A 23,122-nucleotide genomic window follows, 5' to 3' on the forward strand; every position below is an offset into this window, starting at 1 on the left:
TAAGCACTGTGTGTTTGTTCTGTCCCTGTCAGTTTATCACACTCTACAAGTCAGTCAGTGTCCTTGAAGTGTCAACAAAAGAGACATTAGTGTAGCATTTCTTGTAGGAGAAGAGCTGATGTGTGTCTGTGTTTGCGATACATGCCTTTTATGTTCAGATGCTAATCAAGTCCAAGGCTGTGAGTTTGAGTCTAGACAGAGGCAGTGTGGCCTTTTGTTGTATGTCTGTGTCTGTTCAGGCTTTCCTGTATTACGTCTGCACACAGGATTATAATAAACAGCAGAGGTTGGCAGATATAAGAGAACGTGACAGCTTTCTGACTGGAATTCAGACAGAAAAAGCTTCAACAATGCCACAAGCTTCCACCTATTCACATTCCCTAACCACCCATGTACACAAATCCTTGCATTCAACATTATTTTCTGACAAGAAGCCTCTGTGTGCTGAAATCTGAATCCACCCACACTTGACAAGACAGCGATGAGAAACTTCCACACCAGATATCTAAGTCTGGGAATAATTTCCCTGTCGACCTTCTGGTATCATTACAACTGCATCAGCTGTTGGAATAACAGCTGATTGTCCACAAACACCATCTGCTCTCACAACCCCAGGGACTAACAGGGTATTTCTGCTGGCCTGACACAATGTGCCATGGGTAATTAAATACCAGATTTGTGGTGCATTCTAAAACACAGAGGTTACATAAACAAATATGAGAAGGGGGAAAAAAACTACTTTGCAAAAAGAAAATTCACGAAGGTTAAAATGGCAGCATAACCAACTGAGCCGGAGCACCAATACAGGTCAAACATGCCTTAAAGAAAGGACACTAGTGCACCTAAAATCGTATGAACATGTTATTAATATAAATGAAATGTTCAAGCTGTGCTAAGAGGTTAAGATAAGATAACCTTTATTAGTTTGTTACTGTGGCAAATAAGGAATACTTTAAATAAAATCTACCCAAATAATGTGATAATGTTTCATCTGAAACAGAATTCCTCTGCTATACTGCACAGCAAATTCCATGGCTTACATATAATGATCGGCACAGATTGCAGTTTAGTGTTGGATAAAACACAACCTCACTTTAGTAAAGTTGGGAAAAGAAAAGCCAGACAGCTAATGAGTCACACTCCGCTAGGGAGGTGAGAGACCCAAAGTGCCTGACACCCAATCACTTTTGTTCAAATATTAAGAGTTTAGCATGTCTGATGTTTTTTTTCTAGACACAAACAAAAGAAATGGAACTGTGCTCCCTTCTCTTCCATAACTGAGATTGTGGATGAGACAATAAGTCAAACAGTGCTCTACATCTCTTTCAATTTCTTTCCCCCCCCCCCTCCCCACCCACTTGTCTCCCTGTGCCGTCGTTGCACTTCAACACCAGAATGGCAGCAGGCTTGCCACCCTCCAGGCATTGGCTTTTATCATGTTGAGAGGTGTATGCCCGCAGGACGACAGATAAAAGGAAGATGAAGGGCATGGAGGAGGAGGAGGAGGAGGAGGAGGAGGAGGAGGAGAACGGTAAAGGCGAGAAAACCACAGTGGTTGATGAACAATGAAGGTAAGGAACAGACTATATGCAACACAATAGACTGCATTACAATGTAGACAGAAGGTTGATAATCTTAGATTCTTACTAACTTTAAGTTAATTGTGATTTTAAATTAATTTTAAGTAATTAATTAATATGTTTCTGTATATATATATATAGGTTGTTTTGTGTTGTTTTGACATTATGTGGGGGGAAAAAGTCCCATCATGTCGTCCAATTCAATAATCTTTTTTCCCAGAAACATCTTATAACAGAAACTAACATACGAATTTTTAAGTTTTAAAGCAATCTTTTTCTTACTTGGCACATAGCCCCATTAGCTAATGACCATCATGGCATTTAACTCCGGAGGTTCCGGAAGCAGCTATCAAGGTTAATTTAAAGTCACATTTTAGAATTCCCGATACGAGTTTTGGAACTAGCACGACTGCAGGGCATGACTGATAATTATGATGTCAATCAGTTGTTAACTGTAACACTCAAGAACTTAAATTGGGAGATTTATGTGGCAATTTATGCATGTCCACAGAGAGCTTTCTGTTTGGTGTCCAAACCAGGAAAATTATTTAAGATGTGTCTGCTTTATTTGCCATAGTAATTTAAGTATGGGACAATGTATCATCATTGATAACAAATGAAATGCTCACAGCATTAAATGTTCTTTGCCACATGTCTTTCTCTGAATATCTGGTTTATTGATAGACCAACAGGAAGCTGGCAGAACTCAATTTCTCACAGAGCAGTCTATTAGCAGCTCTGAGGATTGTCAGATAGCGTGGAGCAGCTGCAGTCTGATTTTCTGGGCTTCTGATAAATAGCAGCTGCAGTGATTTCAACAGCACAGTGAGGCAAGGTCACAAGTTACTGCTCTGCTTAAAAGGAGTACAATATCGATTTACCACCAAGAGCAGAAAAACATAAGAATAAAAAAGATTCTGAGAGGGGAAATCAACAACAGCGGGGACGAAATGTTACTATAATTCCAGTGGAATTGATGTGTGCTTGGATAACAACAAACTGGTGTAAAAACCTTGTAAATTTCCTCAGACCTCAGGATGGAAATCAAGAACTTATTTCATATTAACTAACTGAAATCATATGACTTCAACCCTATCAATTAATTTATCAAAGTTTTTTTGGTCAAAGGGAAAAGTTGTATTATAGTTGACAGGTGGACATTGTTGCTTTACAAAATAGTTCTTTTCAAACAAAATGTGATTAGTGTATAGAACATATACAAGATTTGCTTGAAGCTTTTATGCCCGAACTACTTGAAGCAACTCTTGTTCAGCTGAAATTCATTACAAATCATTTCCATCTTTGTACCTGTAAGTTTGTTTGTTGCTAGTATGTTTTAAATGAAAGAATTAAAATAAGCCGCTACAACCAGCAATAACACGTCAGTGTTAGTTGGCACTAAGAGGGTTATCTGCTTTAACTTCATTCAGGAAAAAAGCAAGTGGAAGGATATTCTAATATTTATATCACACACGTAATAATGGCACTGAGTTGTAGCTATTCAACACTGGCATATTAGCATCATGGAAAATATCCTAGATGTCTGAATCATACCTGGCTGACCTGTGAAGCTGCCTCATTGGTCTCCTTGATCAAATTCAACCTCAAACCGTACCAGCTGACCGAGCGCCTGCATGCCAGAGACCTCCTGTTCCTGTCTGCTTTTTCATTAGCCTGCAGACGAGCCATTGCAGAACACACAAGCACTCTCAGAGGTGCTCTTGTAAGACTGTTCTGTTCCCAGTGAAACCAACACCCTTAAGAACTCCTAATCCATAAAGGAGATTTGTCTTTTTACTTTTAATTGGCTGGATTTTTCTCTCCATTAGCCTGATCTCCCTTTGCTTGATTTGTTTAATCTCAGTTTCACATTCTCACCTATCTAGAGTTGCTCAACACATTTCAGTTTGAGATTGTTCTTTGGCCAAAAAGTAAAATTATCCACAGCTGGGAAAGGAAAGCAACAACAGATTCTCTCCATTGATTTGAGAGGCACAACCATCATAGTGTATGATTAAAAAAACAGTAAAAGCAAGCGAGTCAGAACAATCAACAGAAGCAAATAAGAGAAAATGTATAGCTAATCTGAAGAAAAAAGAAAAAAAATCCTGTATTAATCCCAACTGTAGGTAGCAGCGTTCATTTATATGAGACACTGAACTCTTGCCAGATTGTTCTTAAGCACCATTATGGGCCCCCAAATTGTGCATTATGCAGAAATGACTCCAACAAAGTATAAAAAGTATCCTTAAAGTAAACAAATCGTCAAACCGTGTAAAGAGACAAAAGAAAAAAGAATTTGACGACAAAAGCAGAGATATAACGAGTTTTCTGGATTAAATCACAATTCTGAAAACTCATGTACTCCTCTGACTAAAAACTCTTTGGTGGACAAAGATTCCACCAACATTGTTTTGGCCTGTTACATATAAATAATGACTATGAATGAGTACCAAAAATATTAGTGTACATTGCCAACAGTAAAAAATACGTAATGACTAAAAATAGCCTTCATAGAGATCCAAGAAACCTTTACTAGCATGCATTGTCTTTACAAGTGTCTTCATGCACATGGAGCTGGTATCTGTTCGTGTAATTTACATCTTCTGGGTGGAGATTAAGAAGAATCATGATAACGGCTGTTTTTAGATGTGATTCTTTCCTTTTAAAAGACATTGAGATACAAAATAAGTGTGAGTCAGTACTTTTTAAAGACTGTCTGCGTTTGCAGTGTGTTGTCACTCTGGGTTTACAGACATTTTACATTGAGTAACTTAAAGTTATAAATAATTCATAAAAATATTTTACAGTCATAATTCTGCCTACAGAAGGTTTTGTGATCTCGGTTGGTGTGATTTGGGGGAATTTATAGGATTGAAACTTACAAAATTACCCACCTATTGTTTTGCTCTCTGTCTTTTGAATTATTCGATGCTGAACCTACGAGAGGAAACCAGCTGGTATATAATTTCACCATACCGTCTTTTCTGAACAAGAAGAGCTTATGGTGAAGAACAGTCTTTAAATTCATGCGACAGCAATTTTGAATGGAAGCTGATACCAGCTGATATGAGCTGCTTTCCTAGAGCTCAGACAGGCTGATGTCAGCACAGAGCCATGATAAAGATTCTTAATTTAAGACATAATCAGAGACAGACAGGCTTTTGTTTCAGTCTGCTGCTGTTGGAGTTCTGAATGGCAGAACTAATCCTGTTTCTCAAATGACAACAGAACACACGCACACGGGGCAAAATAGTCATTCTACACAGACAGAATTTGCATTATGCGTTACACTGATCAGGGTAGAGGCAAGCTCAACCCTATAGCCCAACAGCTGTGGAGCGATAAATAAAACATGTTCATAATAAACACAAACAAAAGGAGCAGACGCACTTTTATTGTGCAGTTAAACTTAACCCACCGAAAGTTATACACACATTTTACCACAACCATATGTACAGCAAACCAACAAGGCTTTGCTGGTATTATTGAAGCAGAGACTTAAGACAGCTGTATTAATGGCTATAGCTCACCAACTCCTACATATTCACCCTAGAAAACAACACAGAGACACCAGAAGACAGCGAATAGAATACCGATCCGATTCGATCCACTAAGCTTAACATGACAGCTATCTGTTTGACCTTTCACCCCGACCACATTTTCTTTTACTATCTCTAACCCAGCAGTCAAGTAGGTGACCTGTGCTCTGTGTTTGGGTTTGAAAGATCACACTACTTCACAGTGTCAGGCTGACAGTGGCCTGATGAAAGGCCGACTGCTGACCTCAGGCTATATATCTTATCTGACTGGGAAGCTAATAAGAGAACACGTGTCCTCACAAGTTTCATGGACAAGCCAGAAAAAGGACACTGCTCACACAAACCTTTGGTGTGTTTTTGAGGTTCCTACAAAGAAAAGTCTTAAAGATGTTGACAAGTCTATCCATCTATTTGTCTGGAAATTTTTAGTTTTAATACTATTCATACACTTTTGCATTACATCTATTCAGTTACATTTAAAGACCGATATGTTACTTGTACCACCACCACCACCACCACCACCACCACTACTACTACTACTAATAATAATAATAACAATAATCATAACCATGATAAACTGCTATACCAAAAAGAACTTCACAAATGTCAATAAATATAAAAATGTAAAATCATCATCATTATCCCAAAATCTAACATTTGACAGTAATAAACCAGATTGTAGACAGACCAAAGTTACTGTTGTTAGATATCGTTTGTGAGCTATTATTTCACCAGTTTAACTTCAACTTCTGTATTTTTCTGATGGTGGAAAAAAAAACGCGCATCTTTATTCCAGTATGTACTTCAACAAACAACTTTGCTGTTAAAATGCTTTCCTTTCAGTGGCCACCCTGACACTTCTTCCAGTGTCATTATAAGCCTACAATGTTCCTTTCAGCAACCTTTTGAGCCATGATGGTTCATTTTAAAACCCAATTGCCTAATAGTCTCAAAGAAAGCTCCAGATATTTATCGCTTTAAAAGATGACTGACCTTTGGCCAGAATTTCAACTCATAAATATATCTAAAAAAGCATGGTGTTTCATGATATTATTCTTTCTTTTCAGCGGATAAAGGATTTTGATTGTAATGACCCAATTATATGTCCTACAGCACAACAAATCAAATTAACATGTTAGCTTCAGCACTGGTACCATTAAAGAATGAGCAAACACACACTACAGCCTCTAAGGGCCACAGATTCGGACTGCTGGTGTCATTAACACTGGGTTTTGTGTTACTTCCTGTTTCATTTTGATAGTCTTTTGTCTACTATTTTGTTTTGTTTCCTTTATCTCAGTATTTCCTGATTTGTCTTACCTGTTCCACTCTGGTGTGCCCTATCCCCCTGATTAGCCCTAATTTGTCATTTAATATAAACAGCCCCAGGCTCCACACATCCTTTGTTGCGTTGTCTATTATCCTACATACTCCCAGCCAGTTGTTTAGTATTGTGGATTCAGTTTAAATTCCCTGTGTTTCTTTTTTTGTATGGACTCTGTTGTTTTTAATAATCCACCTTTTAAATAAAGGTGCTTTTTCAGTTTGTTCAGTGAGTCTGGTTAGTCTACATTTGGGTCCATGTCTAGCAATTCATGGCAGCTGGTTGTGCTTTTAATCTGTCCAGCCGACAGGGTTTGTATCCAACTGTGGGCACTTAGCCATAAAGAGATTTACAGAGAGTAAACATCCCTTCCAACAAATATACCCAGCCCAGACAGAGCTGCTGTGTCCAGATGAACAAATGAGCAGTTGTCAGTTTTCGGTTTGTCAGCTTGGCAAAAAAAAACAAACACCTAAGGACAACCATACAGCACCATTGTTACCCTGTCATTTCCCATGATGAGACATAACAGTGAAAGAGTAAATGTCTGATTTAAGGATGAAGCTTTAAAACATTGAACCTCACAAACTATCAGCTCTCGATTTCTGGTGAACATGAGCGCATAAAAACTGGTTAACTGGTGCTGAGGGAGAACATGGTTTCATTAGTATTTGTCAACATTACAACGGTGTCAGTATTAGTTATTGATCTCTACATGGAAATACTCGAGTAGTAAATGATGTTGTAGTTGTTTGAGTATAACACTGTGTGCAGTGTCTGACTGTCTAGACATTGGTGTTATTTAGAAAATCCGTTTTTAAATCAATAATTCAAAACCATTTTAGCAGTGTGTTCAATTAACCGATTAACTGTTGTTCACAAATAAAAGCACTAAAAAGCTGTCTGCGACCTGACACTACAACGCTGTGACGTGGAAAACAGAGTTAATCTAAGAAAATCCAGGTTGTCACTCCTTACAAGGTGGCCTCATTCAAGCCCCAGTTCCTCTCGACACAAAGCTATTTAAACACCATAAATACAGTACTAGAACACCGTTTCATCGCCACTGTGTGCAGAACCTTGTGTCCTCATTTCTCCTGGAAATCTAACAGTGTAAGGCAAGACCTGAAGGAAAAGCTAATCTTAGACTAAACCTGTCTCTAACACGTGCATTTGTCCTTGGCCTCTCGGATTTAGGATGTAGATGACACCATCTGCTGACTCAACATTTGTCAAGCTTCTTTTTCAGCTTTTCAGCCGTGTGCGGGAAAGGAAGGAAAAACAATGCAAACAAAAAAAAATGTATCTTGGTTTAATGGATCAATCTATTTTTTAAAATGTTGTTTTTGAAGTTGTTGAAAATCACATATCTGTCGTTGTTTACATAGCCAGAAATTCACATTTAACACAAATGTGCATTTAATTGTTACATTTGCCTTCAGAAACCTTCCTGTTCTATAGCAACGTAATGATAATGCAACCAGCTGGCAACCAGATGAGTCGAGTCCCCTCAAGTTATACTCATTGAGAACGACTCATTTAGCTTGATGGCAACATGCTGGCAATCTGTCTGCTTTTATAAATGAGGCAATTATTTGCAAACCTTCACTCTGAGAGTGACTGCAGTCAGTCCACGTAAGACTGCAACTGTTTGCAGAAAGGTTGCCTCCTATCAGCCAATCTGTGCAATCGCCTTGCAATCAAACATGGTCACAAGTGTGCAACCCCCCTTAAACTATCTGCAAGCATTTAGTCACCACTAGCTGCAATCAGTCCCAGAGTGACTTCAATGTAATACAAACACCAGGCAGCCAACAATGTATTTTTTCTTGTAGATGTCAGGACTGTCCTATTTTTAGTCATGTGACTGGACCATTAGCTTGCACTGAATTAGTGCAAGCTAATTAGCTTGCACTGAATTTAATTCAAGTTATCTCAGGATGGTGATGCAAGAGGTAAGCCCTCTTTGTTCATAGTCTTCCCAAAGTATTTTAATTTACTGCAGTATCGATATTTGTATCGATATCACCACTCAAGATGCTCCACCCGTAAAACTGACAAGGTAATTTGTAGTGGAAGAATGAACCTATACACAATTGGGCTTGACAACACAAGCAGGGATGTTACATGATTTTACATAGTTCTATGTAACCTGAATTAATTTGTTTTTAAAATTCATTCAAATGGATGATAGACACTGTCTGGTGTAGCAGCAGGATCAGTTTTCATTCCATTTCACATTTGTAGCCTTAAAGTTAGTAGTTTAGATTTTAGACTGATGTTCTTACTAATAGAACATGGAGCTAAAAGATAACAAAACTCTTATATAGTCCTTCGTAAATTAATTGCTTGAATTATAAATGGTTATTATTTAAAGGTGTGACATGAACCTGACAGGCTGTCCACATTCTGAGTGCTATGATACACAATTGCTTGTTGTTGTTCACTAGGCTGTTGCATCATTTACCAACTTCCACCAGAGGGAAATTGGATAGGCCTGGTGATATGGTTTACGCATCTGTTTAAGTGAGTGTGAACAAATAATGGTATATTGTGATGTGATAGGGTCAGTCTCCGTGACTGCTTGGGTGCATGTTTGACGAATGCAGCAGCATCAAAACTGTGCATATTCAAGTATTCTGAACCTCTCCTTTCAGTGCAGGACAGTTTATCTCTGCAAACTACAGAGAAATAATATGCTCCAGTCTTAAGTTAAAAAATGCACACACGCACACACAAACAGCAAAAAAAAAAAAAGCACTAGAAGCCTACCTGCAGGCCCCTGCGTCTCAAAATACTTGAGTCATCCATGATAATGCGAGGTTAGGTATCTTTTGTTTTCAAAGCAACAAAGTTCAGGCACTTTCTAGGAAGTCTGTCCACATGGAAGTAGTGAGATCAGAGCCTCCACCCCTCTTTACTGTCCGTCAAGGCTTTACTCATCAGGTTGTCATCGTTTTCCATTTCAATCAGAAGCTTTAAGAGTCCTGTTTTTTCTCTGAGACGTCACTGAGGTGATCGGTTTCAGGTTTCAGTGCCAAATAGATGGGATTCAGTCAATAAGGTGAATAAAAATATGTGTGTGTATATATTGATATATATATACAAAATCCAAGGCTGTTATACTAACTGTGGAGGGAAAATAAAAGCACAGAAGACTGGTCTAATGTTGATCTCTTCCATTTCTTTATCTTTTGTGTGTATTCAAACTTGTTGTAGAGAATGGTGAAAGCTCATCCTCCGTATCTTCCCTGTATGTTCCATTCATTTATTCAGCACTGGACACACCCCTCAGTTTCCCAGAGTGTACAGTGAGGCGCTCAGCTCCTTTTTTCTGGTTTCTGACTCTCGAGTCTCTTCATCTGTCCTCCTCCGTTTGCCTCCCACCCCTAAGGCACTAGTCCAGAGGAAACTCTGCTCCTTCCATTATTCATGTGCAGCTTGCAATAGAAATTAATGATGACGATGAGGCCTCAGGGGGTGGACAGAGGGAGGGGAAAAAGAGACTGAAAGGAGGCAAAACATAAATGGGAAGGCACCAGCTTGCTTGCCTCTGGCTTAATTAGAGCTGAGCTGTAACAAGGTCCCGAAATCACTGCAAAAACACAAGCAGGCAAGCAGGCTTCCAGAGTTTCTTTCTATGGAGGGATCAGTCAGGACTGACAGGCCCTATGTGCTCAACCTGCTAAGTGACACTCAATCCAGAGTTTAGAGAAAAGCCTGCTTTTCCTCAATCAGTTTTATGGCTTGAGATTAGAAAAGAAAGACACAAAGCTGTTAGACTCACCAGACGACACAGAGTGTAGACTAAAAAAAAGTGTTTGTTTGCTAGCAGTGATTTACTAAGCAAGAAGGCACCTCGCATCCATCTCCATGCCAACCAAAAGGGCCAGATTCCATACAGTTAAAGCCATAGGGGTCTCGCAGACACACACACAACCCCATCATGCATGTTAGTCATCGCTTCATCTCTGCCGTCCTCTCCTGCACCTTCTCCTGCATCTTTCAGTTTTCAGTGTTTCTCCAAAAGGCTGTGGGGAGGAGGAGATCCAGATCAGCTGAGAGTAGTAACACAAGGGGACGAACAAGGCAGGAGGGATGAGCGTTTCCGTCTCTGAGAAGAACAGATGAGGATTCCAAGAGGATTCCTTCCTTCCTCTTCTCTTGTCTTCTGTTCCTCAAATCTCTGCGTCCCCTCTGTTGTTGCCTTTCTTTGCTCTCTCTGATGTGTCAGTATGCTCACATGCTCCAGCTCCTCCCTCTGTTCTTTTTCCACAAGCTCAACCTCTCTCTCTTTCTCTCCCTCTCTCTCTGCAGAGACGGCCTATCAGGCACAAGCAGGAGACAGAGGCTTTGCTCACAATGAATGGAGCAGGGACAAGTGCTCCGCCTCCCTCTCCACTCGTGTGCGCTGTGTATCCGTCACTATAACCTCGCCTGGTTCTAACCAAAACAAGATGCTGCCTTTGCACCTTGCAACACGCACACACAGAGCAATGTGTGCTTAATGCATCATTATTTTATACACATGAATTAATCATGAATGCACTGATCAGAGCTTTTGGATGATCACTTTTTCACACAACTCTCTTTTTAATTTTAAAAAAAATATATTATCCCTGATGGTTTGTATGTAAAAGTATGTGGACACGCAAACATACACCTGTGTTCACCTGTGCTTAAAGCCATAGGCATTAAAGATGCTGGTATTACAGCCACCGCTTTCCTCATCTTACAAGAACTTGGAGGTATGACCAAAAGCATGTAAGTGAGCCTTTATAAAGCTTCAAAGTGTCTCATTTTTCCCTTTAATATTACATAAAAAGAGTTAAAAACGTATTTTACCTTGTGTTTTAAGATGAAGATGAAAAGAGGGTGGATGTAAACACACAGCCAAGGAAACTTTCAATTTCTTTTCAGAGAAAGAAAATAAAGGTTCAGCCAATCAGCTGGATCAAAAATTGATTACAATAACTGTCACTTGTAAAGATCTGAAAATGTTTACCTTTTCTGGATATATCTTGTTTTGACAGGTTTTGGTAAGTGACACCAGAACACTATTTTTAACTGGTGATCCTCCTCCACAAACAAGAGAGATGCAAAGAAGCGAAAAAAAAACAAAAACAGGAATGGGGACAAAAAAGTGATGGAAGGATAGATTGAACTGTAGGAAGGCAGAGCGTCTGGAGTCCTCCTACACGCCACAGAGAGCCATGTACTGATGACTCACAAAGACATGAGAGAATGGTAATGAGAATGAATGGATGGTTTGAATAACCAAGCAAAAAAAAAAAAACAAGCAGAAGAGAGAGAGTATATGTCTGCTGGTGCATGCATATATATACTGTATACAGCACAAACACAACACTGACCATGGACAGATTCGTCTGTTCAGCCACTGCTGTGTGTGTAGAGGGAGATCAGACCCTGAGTAATCCATATCAAACTGAGCTCCAGCAGCCCTGTCTGGGCCCCCATCCTCTGGTCAAAGCCCCAGTGTTAGTGAGTGCAAAGGCCAAAGGGGCCACACAGAGGAATGTTCACTTAGCCACAAGACTGGTGGACAGTAGCCCACCGACTGACTGCTTGTGTAGTGGACTGAATGCAGCTTGGCTTAAATTAAAACGCATACAGAGACACTGAAATGAAAGTAGTCTAGCATGTGGGCATCTACACTCACACCCAGTGTGAGGTTAGAGGTCAAGGGCAATAAAGGCACGATACACATGCCTATTATTATCCTGTTTCTACTACATTATCCCTATAATACTCTGATTTAGCGTAACATTGCGTCCAGCACCCACAAACTCACAGGAACATTTTGTAAATCAGCTACAACATGGACATCGTATTTCACCTTCCAACCAGATGCCAGACTCATCATGATGATGAAGATGACATGATCAACGTGTCTTTCAACATCATACTTCAGGACACAAATTAGAATTATTAAAGCTATAATAAGTACTAAGTACTTAGCAGTATGTACCTACCCATTTATTAGTATTACATTTTGATACTGGAAAACTGGGAAATCTGCCTTGAGCCCATATTTCTAACATAATCCAGTGTGTAACAGTGACCTATGCAGTGTGGCTGTGCAGAAAATTAGTTAGAAGTTGCGTAATTATAAATTGAGTTCACTGTTTAGGAAGATTGTTTTAAAGAACCTGTTTTCAGTATAACCTCAGAGATTTTTGAACAGAAGGTTCTGACTAATAGCTCTGGGCCACAGCTGACTGTAAAGAAATCTGTCTACCAAATACACAAGATTTAACAACATTTGTGTTGTCGTCAAGTTAATGGGCCATTGCAATGTGGCTCAATAAACAGACAATATGAAATCATGTTATTGATACCTGATATTTCGTGTTAAATTGGTTGAGGGTTTGGAATACAGGCTGTTGTGCCAGACACGATGGTCATCTTCTTTGTATAATAAAGGAGCTGAGATAAAGAGCTCCTGTTTGTGTTGCTTCATTCAGCTGCTTGATGGGTTGGTCTACTATTAGTCAAACTGTCCTGCAGCCAGCTGGCTGGCTGTCTGGACAGCAGCCTGACGGATATCTCAGAGTCATGCATGTGTATACAGACACGCTGAAATAAAACAGTCGGAGTAAATGAGTTTCAGGGGAAATAAAGTTAATGCCAGGAAATCAGTCACAACAATTATATAAACACAATACTACATTTGTCCAGTGCGATAATGGACAGTCCTAAAGAAACAAGCAATTGGAAGATTAATAGAAAAAATAAAAGCATTAACAGAGAGCTGTAGAGAAAGGTATCAAACAGCACTATGCAACAGCCCCGCCCGAAAATGAAAACTATGAAATGAGTAGTAGGATGACAGCTCTGTGTGTGTGTGTGTCTGCATTATGCAGACAGGTTGCGTGCTGCTCTGTTTGAGCATTGTGCTGACGGTGTATTTGGATGTGTGTGTCAGACAGGACAGCAGGAGAAAGCTCAGTCTGAATAAATTAAACATGAAGGTGTTTGGCACAGGATGAAGAATGTGAACACAGTGTTATTCAACTCCATCAGTGACAGGAGGCAGAGGGTGCAATTTCCACAATAATAGAGACCAACTAAAATGCACACACTTGAAAGAGCTGCGATCTTACATAACCACAAAGCTCTGAAATCACTTTTCAATCCAGCTTTGCCTTTCAACGCACCACTTCTTTATCATACACAAAGCTGTTCACAGCTGCAGCGGCTTAATAGCTCTACGTATGGAGATGTGGTTCATTTGGTCCAGGTAAGAGAAATCCGGCTGAACAGTCCGCTTTTCTTTCTGTGCTTATTCTCGTCTGTAATGACCATGGTTTCTTTGTTTTGCTGTGAGAGATGGTGACATCATTTTTGGGTTTCCTGAAGTCTGAGTGACTGGTCGACTTATTCTTGATTTTTGCAGATGGTTTATATAGAACAATGTGTTGATGCTGAAAGCAGATGAAAGCTAAAGAGAAAAAGCGAACGAAGAGAGGGAAATAAGAGCAAGAAAGATGTGGACACACAGCCGTTGCATAAAGCTTTGTCCCCATCGGGGCATTGATAAGAAAATGCTGAGTAAGCCTGAAAAGGCTTTACACTGTGAGAGGGAGAAAGGGCAGAAGAAAGAGAGGATAGAGAGAACTAGGGTAGAGGTACAGAGTACAAATTAAGACAAAGACTAATGTGGCCTGTCTTCCCTTCAAGTCTCAACTTTTGTAAACTGGATTAAATGAAATGTATGACTAGAAAGTGGTAGATAACATAATTAGGAAGTACAGAAATGAAGCCGTCTGGGAAACACAGAGTAGCTGTGCGTGGATCCAGCATGGCTCAAGGACCATCTGTGTGTAATGCTACAGCTTTTGAGTCACTTGTGCAATTAACAGTTTCGGGTTTGGATTATTAATCACTGGATAACTGTGCACTGACAATAAGGAATCTGAAACGGATTTTAATTTTATCTTGGCTCTTTTTTAGATTATCTAAACTGAATGTTTATTTTTTGTTATTTGTCATTTTCTCTATGCTACAGTAAATGCAACAAGAGAACTAAAGATGTTTTAAAAGGATTCCAATATGAATGTTTACATTCAACCACTAATCCCAAGGGAAACAATATTTAATAATCCTAAATAAGATCCAGAAGGCTCTGTTCTCTGTCAGTCACACTCTACAGTCATTTCAAGGCTCTCAATAAAGGGCAGAGGAAGCCAGACTCCAGTCCTCATGATAAGGGCTAAAGCTAAACTTGACTATGTCTGCTGTCAGGGGTAAAGACATAGTGAGAAACAAGCTCTTGATGATACAAAAATCCAAATGCACACACACACAGACACACAGATTAGGACTGTAGTATCAGGGGCTCGCCAAGTCAAATCTTCTCTCTGTATCCTGCTTTGAATTGATCTCTATTCATGCAAAATGTGCTTTGGCGTACTGTGCAGCTATAGTAGGTCAAAAGGTTACACTGACGTAAGATATCGCCGTGCATCTATATGTATGTAAGTAGGTGTGTGCATGTGTGTAAGTTCAAACTCAGTTCAAAAGACTGCTGGCGACTGCAGCAGCTCTGGCTCAATGCGCAATGGTGTGTGTGTTTAATGTCTGTTCAGTCAAGCCACAACAAACAGCAACAAACACTGCACCCTGTTTCAAAGAGATGATAAGTTCCTAAAGACAGACATGCTGTTCCATCCTGTTCCTTTTTCAATGCAGAGCCTTTACCTTACAATATAACCTGCCCTGAGGCTGCTGTTGTTGTGGTTTGGTGCTATACGGCAGTTTCACTAAGGACCCATTTATCTGTGACACAATGGTCACTTCGCACGCAAACAGTCATGTCGCCACATCTCTGTACTATCTCTACCAGTCCCGAGGGCGCTAATACTCATTGCTGTATTCGCCTGAATGACAGGTGTCACCGCTCAGACAATCCTACCAAAGGGTGCCTCGTGCCAGCAGATGGGACATCACTTTTGTTGCCCATAAAACATAACTTATATTTACCCTTTTCCCCTCAGTACCACTTCAGAATGCAAGCAGTCACATTAATGGACAACTCTTCTCTCTTAATAGATTTTATCAAAGCACATGAAATCCTGCTTGTTTATCTTTCCCAAACCCTTCAGCACACACCGCTGGCTATTTGCCATCTTGAGTTTGTATATATTAAAAAAAAAGGCTGCAGAGAAGTACTGTTGAAAGTTGTAGGGCTCGAGCCATATTCTGCACAATAATACTGCTCGTCCGAAAACAAGACAACACACAATCATTTCTTGCAATAGGTACAACTCGAAGAGCACCAGGACTGACATTCAGACGTCTGGCAGATTGAAACATGCCCCTTTAATGGAACCTACATTTACATCCAGTAAAAGTAGGAAAGATGCTTTACTGAGTCGTACTGGACTAAAGTCCTGGGTTGCTTTACTGTTTGAGGCAGACTTGAGTCTGGCATGGCCCCGAATTCATGTAATAGTTCATAACAGAGAGACAGGATGATACATGAGGCAGGTTGACATATGAGGGAGGATTACAAGATTGCAGGTAACACAAAACAACACACAAGCTAAATTATTCTTTGCACATACTTTTACACTGGAATATTTTAATCAATCTGTTGGTGACATTTTTAGTCTGTGCATTAGCTCTAATCGGAAGATAAAGAAAAGCTGCAAGTAAACAGAAAGAATTCAATACTAACACAGGGATTTCATTCCAGGAAGAGTTTCCAACCTCACAGCAAAAAGGAGAGATGTAGAAGAAAAACAGATCAGAGGAGGCAGGCAGGGAGGGGGAGCTGAGATGGAAACACAATTCAATTTCCTCTCCGTCATCAGAGATGGAAGATACTGTCAAAACTGAATTACCTCATCCCAAACAGAACAGGACATTGTTTGAATGTATTTGTTAATGTAATTGAAGTGCAGGAAGCATCCAGCATAATGCTACACTGAAGCCTACGTCATTTCTGATAAAATACAAAACCAATGATACTGCATGTTATCTTTACCTACCTCCTCCTGCCAGGCAGCTCCATATCCAACACCCTTTGTCCGATATATTCACTTCGCTCCACTGACCATGTCCAAACCATCTCAGCATTACTGCTTTTTCTTTTTCTCCAAACTGCTCAACCTGAGCTGTCCCTCTGATCTGCTCATTTCTAAGACGTCCTAAACCTTCCCTTTCAGTCTCGCTTCTATCCTTAAATCACAAATCAGCCCTGACATTCGTCTGCACCCACTCACCCTGCCTGGACTCGTCTTCACCTCTCTTGCGCAGTGTCCATTGCTTTGGATGGCTTACCCCAGACATTTAAACTCAGCTAACTTTATTACATCTATTCCTTGGAGCTTCATTGTTCCACCCATCTCCCTCACATTTACACACATTGCTTCCTCTTCTCTCCTGTGCATACTTCCACCTCTCCAGGCTTTTTTCCCCCTGCCTCCTAATCTCAGTACAGATCACGATGCCACTCAACAATTTTGAGTGCCTTTAAGGTGATGCTTTAACTCCTTATTGAACCTTTGCTACTTATTATGTTCACGCTGTAACCAAAGCATTATTATTATTGTAGTCTTGTAAATGTTTTCCGATGTGAAAGGAGAATTAATCGTCTGTTTCCTCTAGTTACTGAAGCACAGACTCAGTTGAGGTTTCTGGTTTTTATTTTCGGACTTCTTTTAAACATTTTAGCTTGTAAATGACATAAAAGTTCCAGGCAAATGAATAAAGTCTGCTATTAGCAGACAGAGTGAGAGAGGAAACCAGATGACCGTGAGGGGTAAATGACTAGACTACACCTAACATACCACTGTTGGCAAGCACTGCAAGGCTTTCTATTATAATGAAAATCTAGACAAGAGCAGACCACATCAATCTGACTGATTATAATTGCTGACAAGGCTTAAAAGTTTACTCTCTCATTGTGCAAATCGCCTTTATTGTTATAAGGCTGATTTAAAACACCTAAGTACGCACATTCAGGACAAAGAGAAGGAGGTGAACAGGAAAATAACACACAAACTGCCAGCAGACTAAATCTGATCATTGATTTTCTGACATTTTCGGACCCAAAAATGTGACATTTAGCCCCAACTGTTATGCAGATTATTCGTCATATATCGTGATCAATGTCTGAAGCCCAAAAGGCATGCTAGCCGACACTCAGTTATCTAACGCACAGCACTGCTGAACTGCCTGGAATGTGTTTCCCTCTCATGTCACTCTGAAAGAGGACATAGCTCCCAAGAATAGATTTTACCACCTCTGGCGTTTTTAGGACCTTCTGTTCTCACCCAAGTGCAAATAAACTAGTTTTGTTTTCACAGGACTCTGTGTTATACTTTGAAAGTATACCCTTTGAGAAACTACTTCCATAGAATATGTCTGTGAAGGGCTCAGCCATCCACGTCATTGTAATCTCAAGAGCTTGGACAGAAAAGCAACTGGACTTTTTTGAGTTTCTTGAAGACGTTTCACCTCTCATCAGAGAAGCTTCTTCAGTTTTTCAGGCGTAGTTCTGGTCTGGAACATTCAGCAGTGTGTTAACAAAGTGCCCAGCTCCAGTGAATTCACCCCAAGGTCAGACTGTGCAATGCTCAGAAAAACTGCAAACTGCAGGCCTGAGTTCAAAGGTTAAATGGTTCAGTCACTGAACTCCTCTGTAGTCCAAAGTATTCTCGAGTGAAATGTGTGACCATCTGTCCAACAGCTAAAGCTTGGTTAAAAATTGTGTAATGCAACATCCCGAGCACACCAGAGAATTTATATAGAACGGCTATAAGAAGAAAAGAATTGAGATGCTCGGCTGCTCCAGTTGAACCCAGACCTCAACTAAGTAACATTACTGCTGATAAAAACTATGTTAAAAGCTACTGAATGTGTACTTAAATGAAGCCTGAAGCCTTACAAGACTGGGAATCGTACAAGAATGATTCCCAGTCTCTTCTTTTCAGTAAGAAATACAACTTTTAATTTATCTGTAACAGCACAGAGATGAGGTACTGGCACTCAGCCTAAAAGAGTTTCATCATGCAAAATGAAGTGTTTCGTTTCCATCCTTCTGTCTCCTCCATGTATACCAGCTCTATTCTGCCTCATGCTTCTGTCAGAAATGGTTACTATGTCCTGAAGGAGTCAAGCAGGATGTCCTTGGACGTTACGCTAGAAAGTGATGGGTAAAGGAGTAGTCGATGTTAAGTGGAATTTTCCAGTATGAGCTAGATTGAAAATATATTATCATTATTTTTATTTCATATAAAAAACGCAACCCCCCCCCAAAAAAAAAACCAGACCAGAGTCATGGAGCAAAAACAGAACAATATGTCATTTAATGTTGCCTCATTTAACTTCACATATTATTATCACTATGAACTTCAATTCTGAAAACCTTTTCTTTCCTCTGACTTCCAAGCTCTTTCATGTGATACAGCCATTGTGAAGTAAAACAAACTTAAGTCACTTTAAAGTCTATTTTTAATAAAAGTTAGATGGGGAAATCCACACCTGTGACATTATTTCATCCTCTCTTCCAGCCCCCCTTATTGTATGAAACTTAGAGCTCTATGAGATGAAGATGTAACCTTGCAATTCCCCTCCAAATGGCATTTAAATGCCTACTTGTGTATTCAGACACTTTTAGATTCCGGCTGCATGAGTGACTCAGAAAGCATTATAGCTCATGGTGAGACATGATAAGTGTTTCTGAAATCTCTCTAAAGAGGATTTGTGTGGTGCAGTTACATGTGATGGAAAGGAAGTAAGAACAGTCTACGTATATTAAGAAGGACCAAATGACACTTTGGCTCATGCTTAGCTTGGTTTTAAACATGAATCTTTTCTTATTTTTAACTATTTTGTGATTGGATCTCAATAAACCTGAAGCTGCTAGACAGACCAGTCAAACCACGTAGCACTGCTGATACGCTAAATCCCCTTTGAGCAGTGACACTAATCAATAACATAACTGGTCAATGGCATGGCAAGTTTATTTATATAGCACAATTCAACAACAAGGTGATTCAAAGTGCTTTACAGAGACATTAAAAAACAAAAACAAATAAAAAGCATGATTTAAAATTGATTAAAAAAAACCCCAAAAACAAACAGTAGATAAAATCAGTAGTTAAAATGTACGTTTTGAAATTTATGCTTAAAAGTGTGGATTTGGTGTTTTATTCAAATGCAGCTGAGAACAGGTGAGTCTTCAACCTGGATTTAAATAAACTGAGTGTTTCAGCTGATCTGAGGCTTTCTGGGAGTTTGGATTTTACCATGGTGTCATAAAGCACCTGTTGTCTAGGAATCAAAGTGCTTTTCTGTAATCAACTGAATTTCAAAATGAAGAAAAGAGCAAACAAACATCTTCATGCAGAATCAAGCCTTCACAAATGACTAATGCTGTGGCTGTAGCTTCATTAAATGTGCCTGTTAATAACCAAACTGCCTAACAACTGTCAGCAGCATCAGTGATTAAACTTATGGTTATTTTTCATGCTGCACTCAGTCCCTAAAGAGCAGGGAACAGGGTTTTTTCCCCCTAATAATTAATGCCTACAGTACAAATCAATACATTGTACTGTGATGGATATCCAGCAACATAATGCAGGAGAGAAAAAACACAGGAGGAGCTGGAAGGAGATAGAAAGGGAGGGGAGGAAGAAAGAATCCGTAATAGGATCTTCTTCTAAAATGATCTGGTCGATAGAGATCACATATCTGCTGAAACTGATGATTCTCCCCACCACCACCACCAAGCCTCCCGGTAAAGAAATGGAGATCAGGTCTGCAGTAAAAGTTTTAAATGAGTTGTTACTGTTCGCAACTAAAACTTATAAGACAGGCTGACCTAACAGGAAAGTACCAGGTTGAACAGAAGCTGAAGGATGAATAAAAGAATAAGGATATAAAAGGAAAAGACAAACAGCAGGGGCAGCATGAGGAAACACAAAAGATGGGTAGCAGTGCTATAACCCTGTTAGTGTGATTTATGTTAGACATTAGGTTTTAGACTAGATAAGGCAGGTGGGTCAGCTTAGACCTAAAACCACATATTAAACTACATAACACAGAATGTCCCTGCCCCGCTGCATCAGAGGTAATAGCTCACTCCCCTAATTAATAACTATTCATTGGCGTGTGTGTGTGTGTGCGTGTGTGTGTGTGTGTGTGTGTGTGTGTGTGGGGGGGGGGGGGGGGGGTGCTTTAGTGCATGCGTGCTTACAAAGCATAAAAAGGTGGAGGGTGAGTTAATAAAACTAAGTAAAGCGGGTTTCCATAAAAGCCATTAGGCTATCAATAATTCAACCACGGCACTTTCCATGTAGCTCAATCAAACATGGTTGGTAGTTTAACATACATGCTCACACAACCTACTAATGGTCTTAGCATTAAGCGTTAAAGAAGACACAAAACAGCACTTTTTAGCAGGTTTTATGCAAAATTAACAGAGTTGGAATTTATTTGGAGAAAATAAATGGATTTAAAATGACTTGAAGTTAAATTAGAATTTAGGTTTTGGTAACTCACCTCATGCTGACATTTGCTCTGGGGCCAGTGAGGAGGAGAGAGCGTTATAGCAGAAAACAAAAACGAAAACTGCCCATCAGCAGCTACTCTTGAGTTTTTATAACAATAGTTTAACAATAGCTGATTACCATCTAAATCAGGACATAGTGATCTTTGAATAAAACTGTGGAATTTAAACAAGTCACTCATTTGAAGTTGGCATTCATATTCACGGTTACTGTTTGACTAGTAATCGTTCAAATCTACTATGCCTACTTGTTAGCTAGCAAGCTGCTTTGCTAGCTAACAGAAATGAGTGACACGACTGAGGTCACGTTATCAGGCCAAAAACATATATTTAGTGTAAGAAGGCATAACATTACAGGTGTGGTATTAGCTATACTAAAATAAAGACAATATAAAAACAAACAGGACCCTAAACGTGAAAGAACGAACCAATCACGGTCTGTAATTTAAAACTGACCTCATAGCTACAACAAAATAAACACATTTCAATAAATTATTGTAAAAAATTATCCACATCTGCCTGCCTTTTAAATCTACATACCAGCAAACCTTTCATTGGCAACCTGCATCTCAACCTTCATTTATACATACAAACATACCCCAGTGAGAAGGCAATGAAAACTACATTTTCAGTTAGAATATCTCAGTCAGAAGTTTCCAAGGTGAAGAAAATAATCTCAAACTATGTTCGGTTTGTCCAAAAATGAAAGACTTTTACCTGGAAGGTGCAGTCGCCCCAAAACAAAACGCATTAATTATTGTTCATAAAATATGCACTTCAACCAATAATAATAATTTCATAAACGTTTGAAATTGTTAAATGAATTTTTTTTTTTTTTTGCAGATTTAGCAAATTGCTGAAATGAAAAAAAAAAAAGATTATTATTTGATTATAGGATCAAATTCCTTTGTGGATTAATATGAGGAAGTACTTTACAATGCCTTATCTGAAATCAGAAGGTAAAAATGCGTTTGTGTTTTTCTTTACCTGAAAAGGTACCAGAATTTGTTAAGAAACATAACCAAGATCTAGTCTCATTTTATCATTTTGAGAGAGACACAAGAACTAAATGAAGTTGGTCTAATGAGCTGAAAACTAATCTGAGAGTGAGAGCAAAGAAAAAGAAACTGCCTAATGAAAAAGGAACAGTGAGAGGAAATGTGTTTGCTTATGACTGAGCATTCCTCAGAACAATGTCCAACATCAAAACAGTGGATGTTCTCAAAGAAATGTGGGAAACATATGATACAAATAAAAACAGATTTCTGACAAAATAAATAAAAAAAACAAACAGATGTACCAGTCGTTCGATTTAATTGTTAACATTTTAATTAATGCCCTATGCCAGTAAATTGTAAATGTGATGCAGCCATCTGGCACCAGACAGAGCAAAGAAAAAACACCATAACTCTCTTAATCTATGCCTGAAGCTTTTATTATGCCTATTATTGTCAGTTATTTTGATGGTGAAAGAATGAGATTGGAGACAGAAGCGATGGAAATGAGCTTTCTCTGAAAGAAGCAGCTTGAGGTGGTCTCCTCCTGGGTTAGATGTTCTAGGCATTGTTCTAGGCATATGTCCCACTGGGAGGAGGGCCCAGTGGGACATACACTCACGACATGCTACAGACATGCTATACACCCACGACATGCTACAGAGACTGCATCTCTCGACGAGCCTGGGAGAACCTCAGTGTTCCCCTGGCTAAGCTGGAGGAGGTGGGCTGGGAGGAGTTCTGGACATTGATGGATGTTACCAAGGTTAAAATGCTAACAAAACAAGATAAATGTGAATCTACAAATGACTCTTAAGAACAATATCAATACATAAATAAGAGAAACATTTAGGGGGGCAGAAAATTAAAGCTGAAAAACTGTCACACAAATGCAAATAAAATAAGGCTATGGTGAGGCATGATGCTCAAGACTAGTCTAAAAGATAATTAAGTGTCATTTTACAGCATTTTTTGACTTTGAGGAAGCAAAATGAAAGGAATTAGCCGCATTTTTCAGGTAATTTCTGGGAAAGATACTGATTTATTTTTTTTTACTCAGTATTAATGTAATTATGTCAAGGTTACATCTGACTAAAAGCAAAATTTAGCAAGAGGAGGCACGCCTCCAGTGTATTAGTGAC

The 23,122-nt window shown here is 39.3% G+C and overlaps 1 protein-coding gene across 5 annotated transcripts in view; it reads right to left on the reverse strand.

Annotated features, from left to right (window-relative positions):
* Positions 1-23,122, reverse strand: part of mast2 (microtubule associated serine/threonine kinase 2) — a 172,527-nt gene that overhangs the window by 117,822 nt on the left and 31,583 nt on the right. Inside the window, exon 1 of one of the 5 annotated variants that reach the window (XM_026147110.2) lies at positions 9,219-12,249. The exons of the other annotated variants lie outside the window; for them this stretch is intronic. Within the exon in view, the coding sequence (XP_026002895.2) occupies positions 9,219-9,257 (39 nt within the window). The 5' untranslated portion in view covers positions 9,258-12,249. Of the gene's footprint in view, positions 1-9,218; positions 12,250-23,122 lie in introns of those variants that run through there. 5 annotated transcript variants of the gene reach the window in all.

This window comes from Astatotilapia calliptera, chromosome 17 (genome assembly GCF_964374335.1).
Source record: "Astatotilapia calliptera chromosome 17, fAstCal68.1, whole genome shotgun sequence".
In the NCBI taxonomy this organism is placed as follows: Eukaryota; Metazoa; Chordata; class Actinopteri; order Cichliformes; family Cichlidae; genus Astatotilapia; species Astatotilapia calliptera.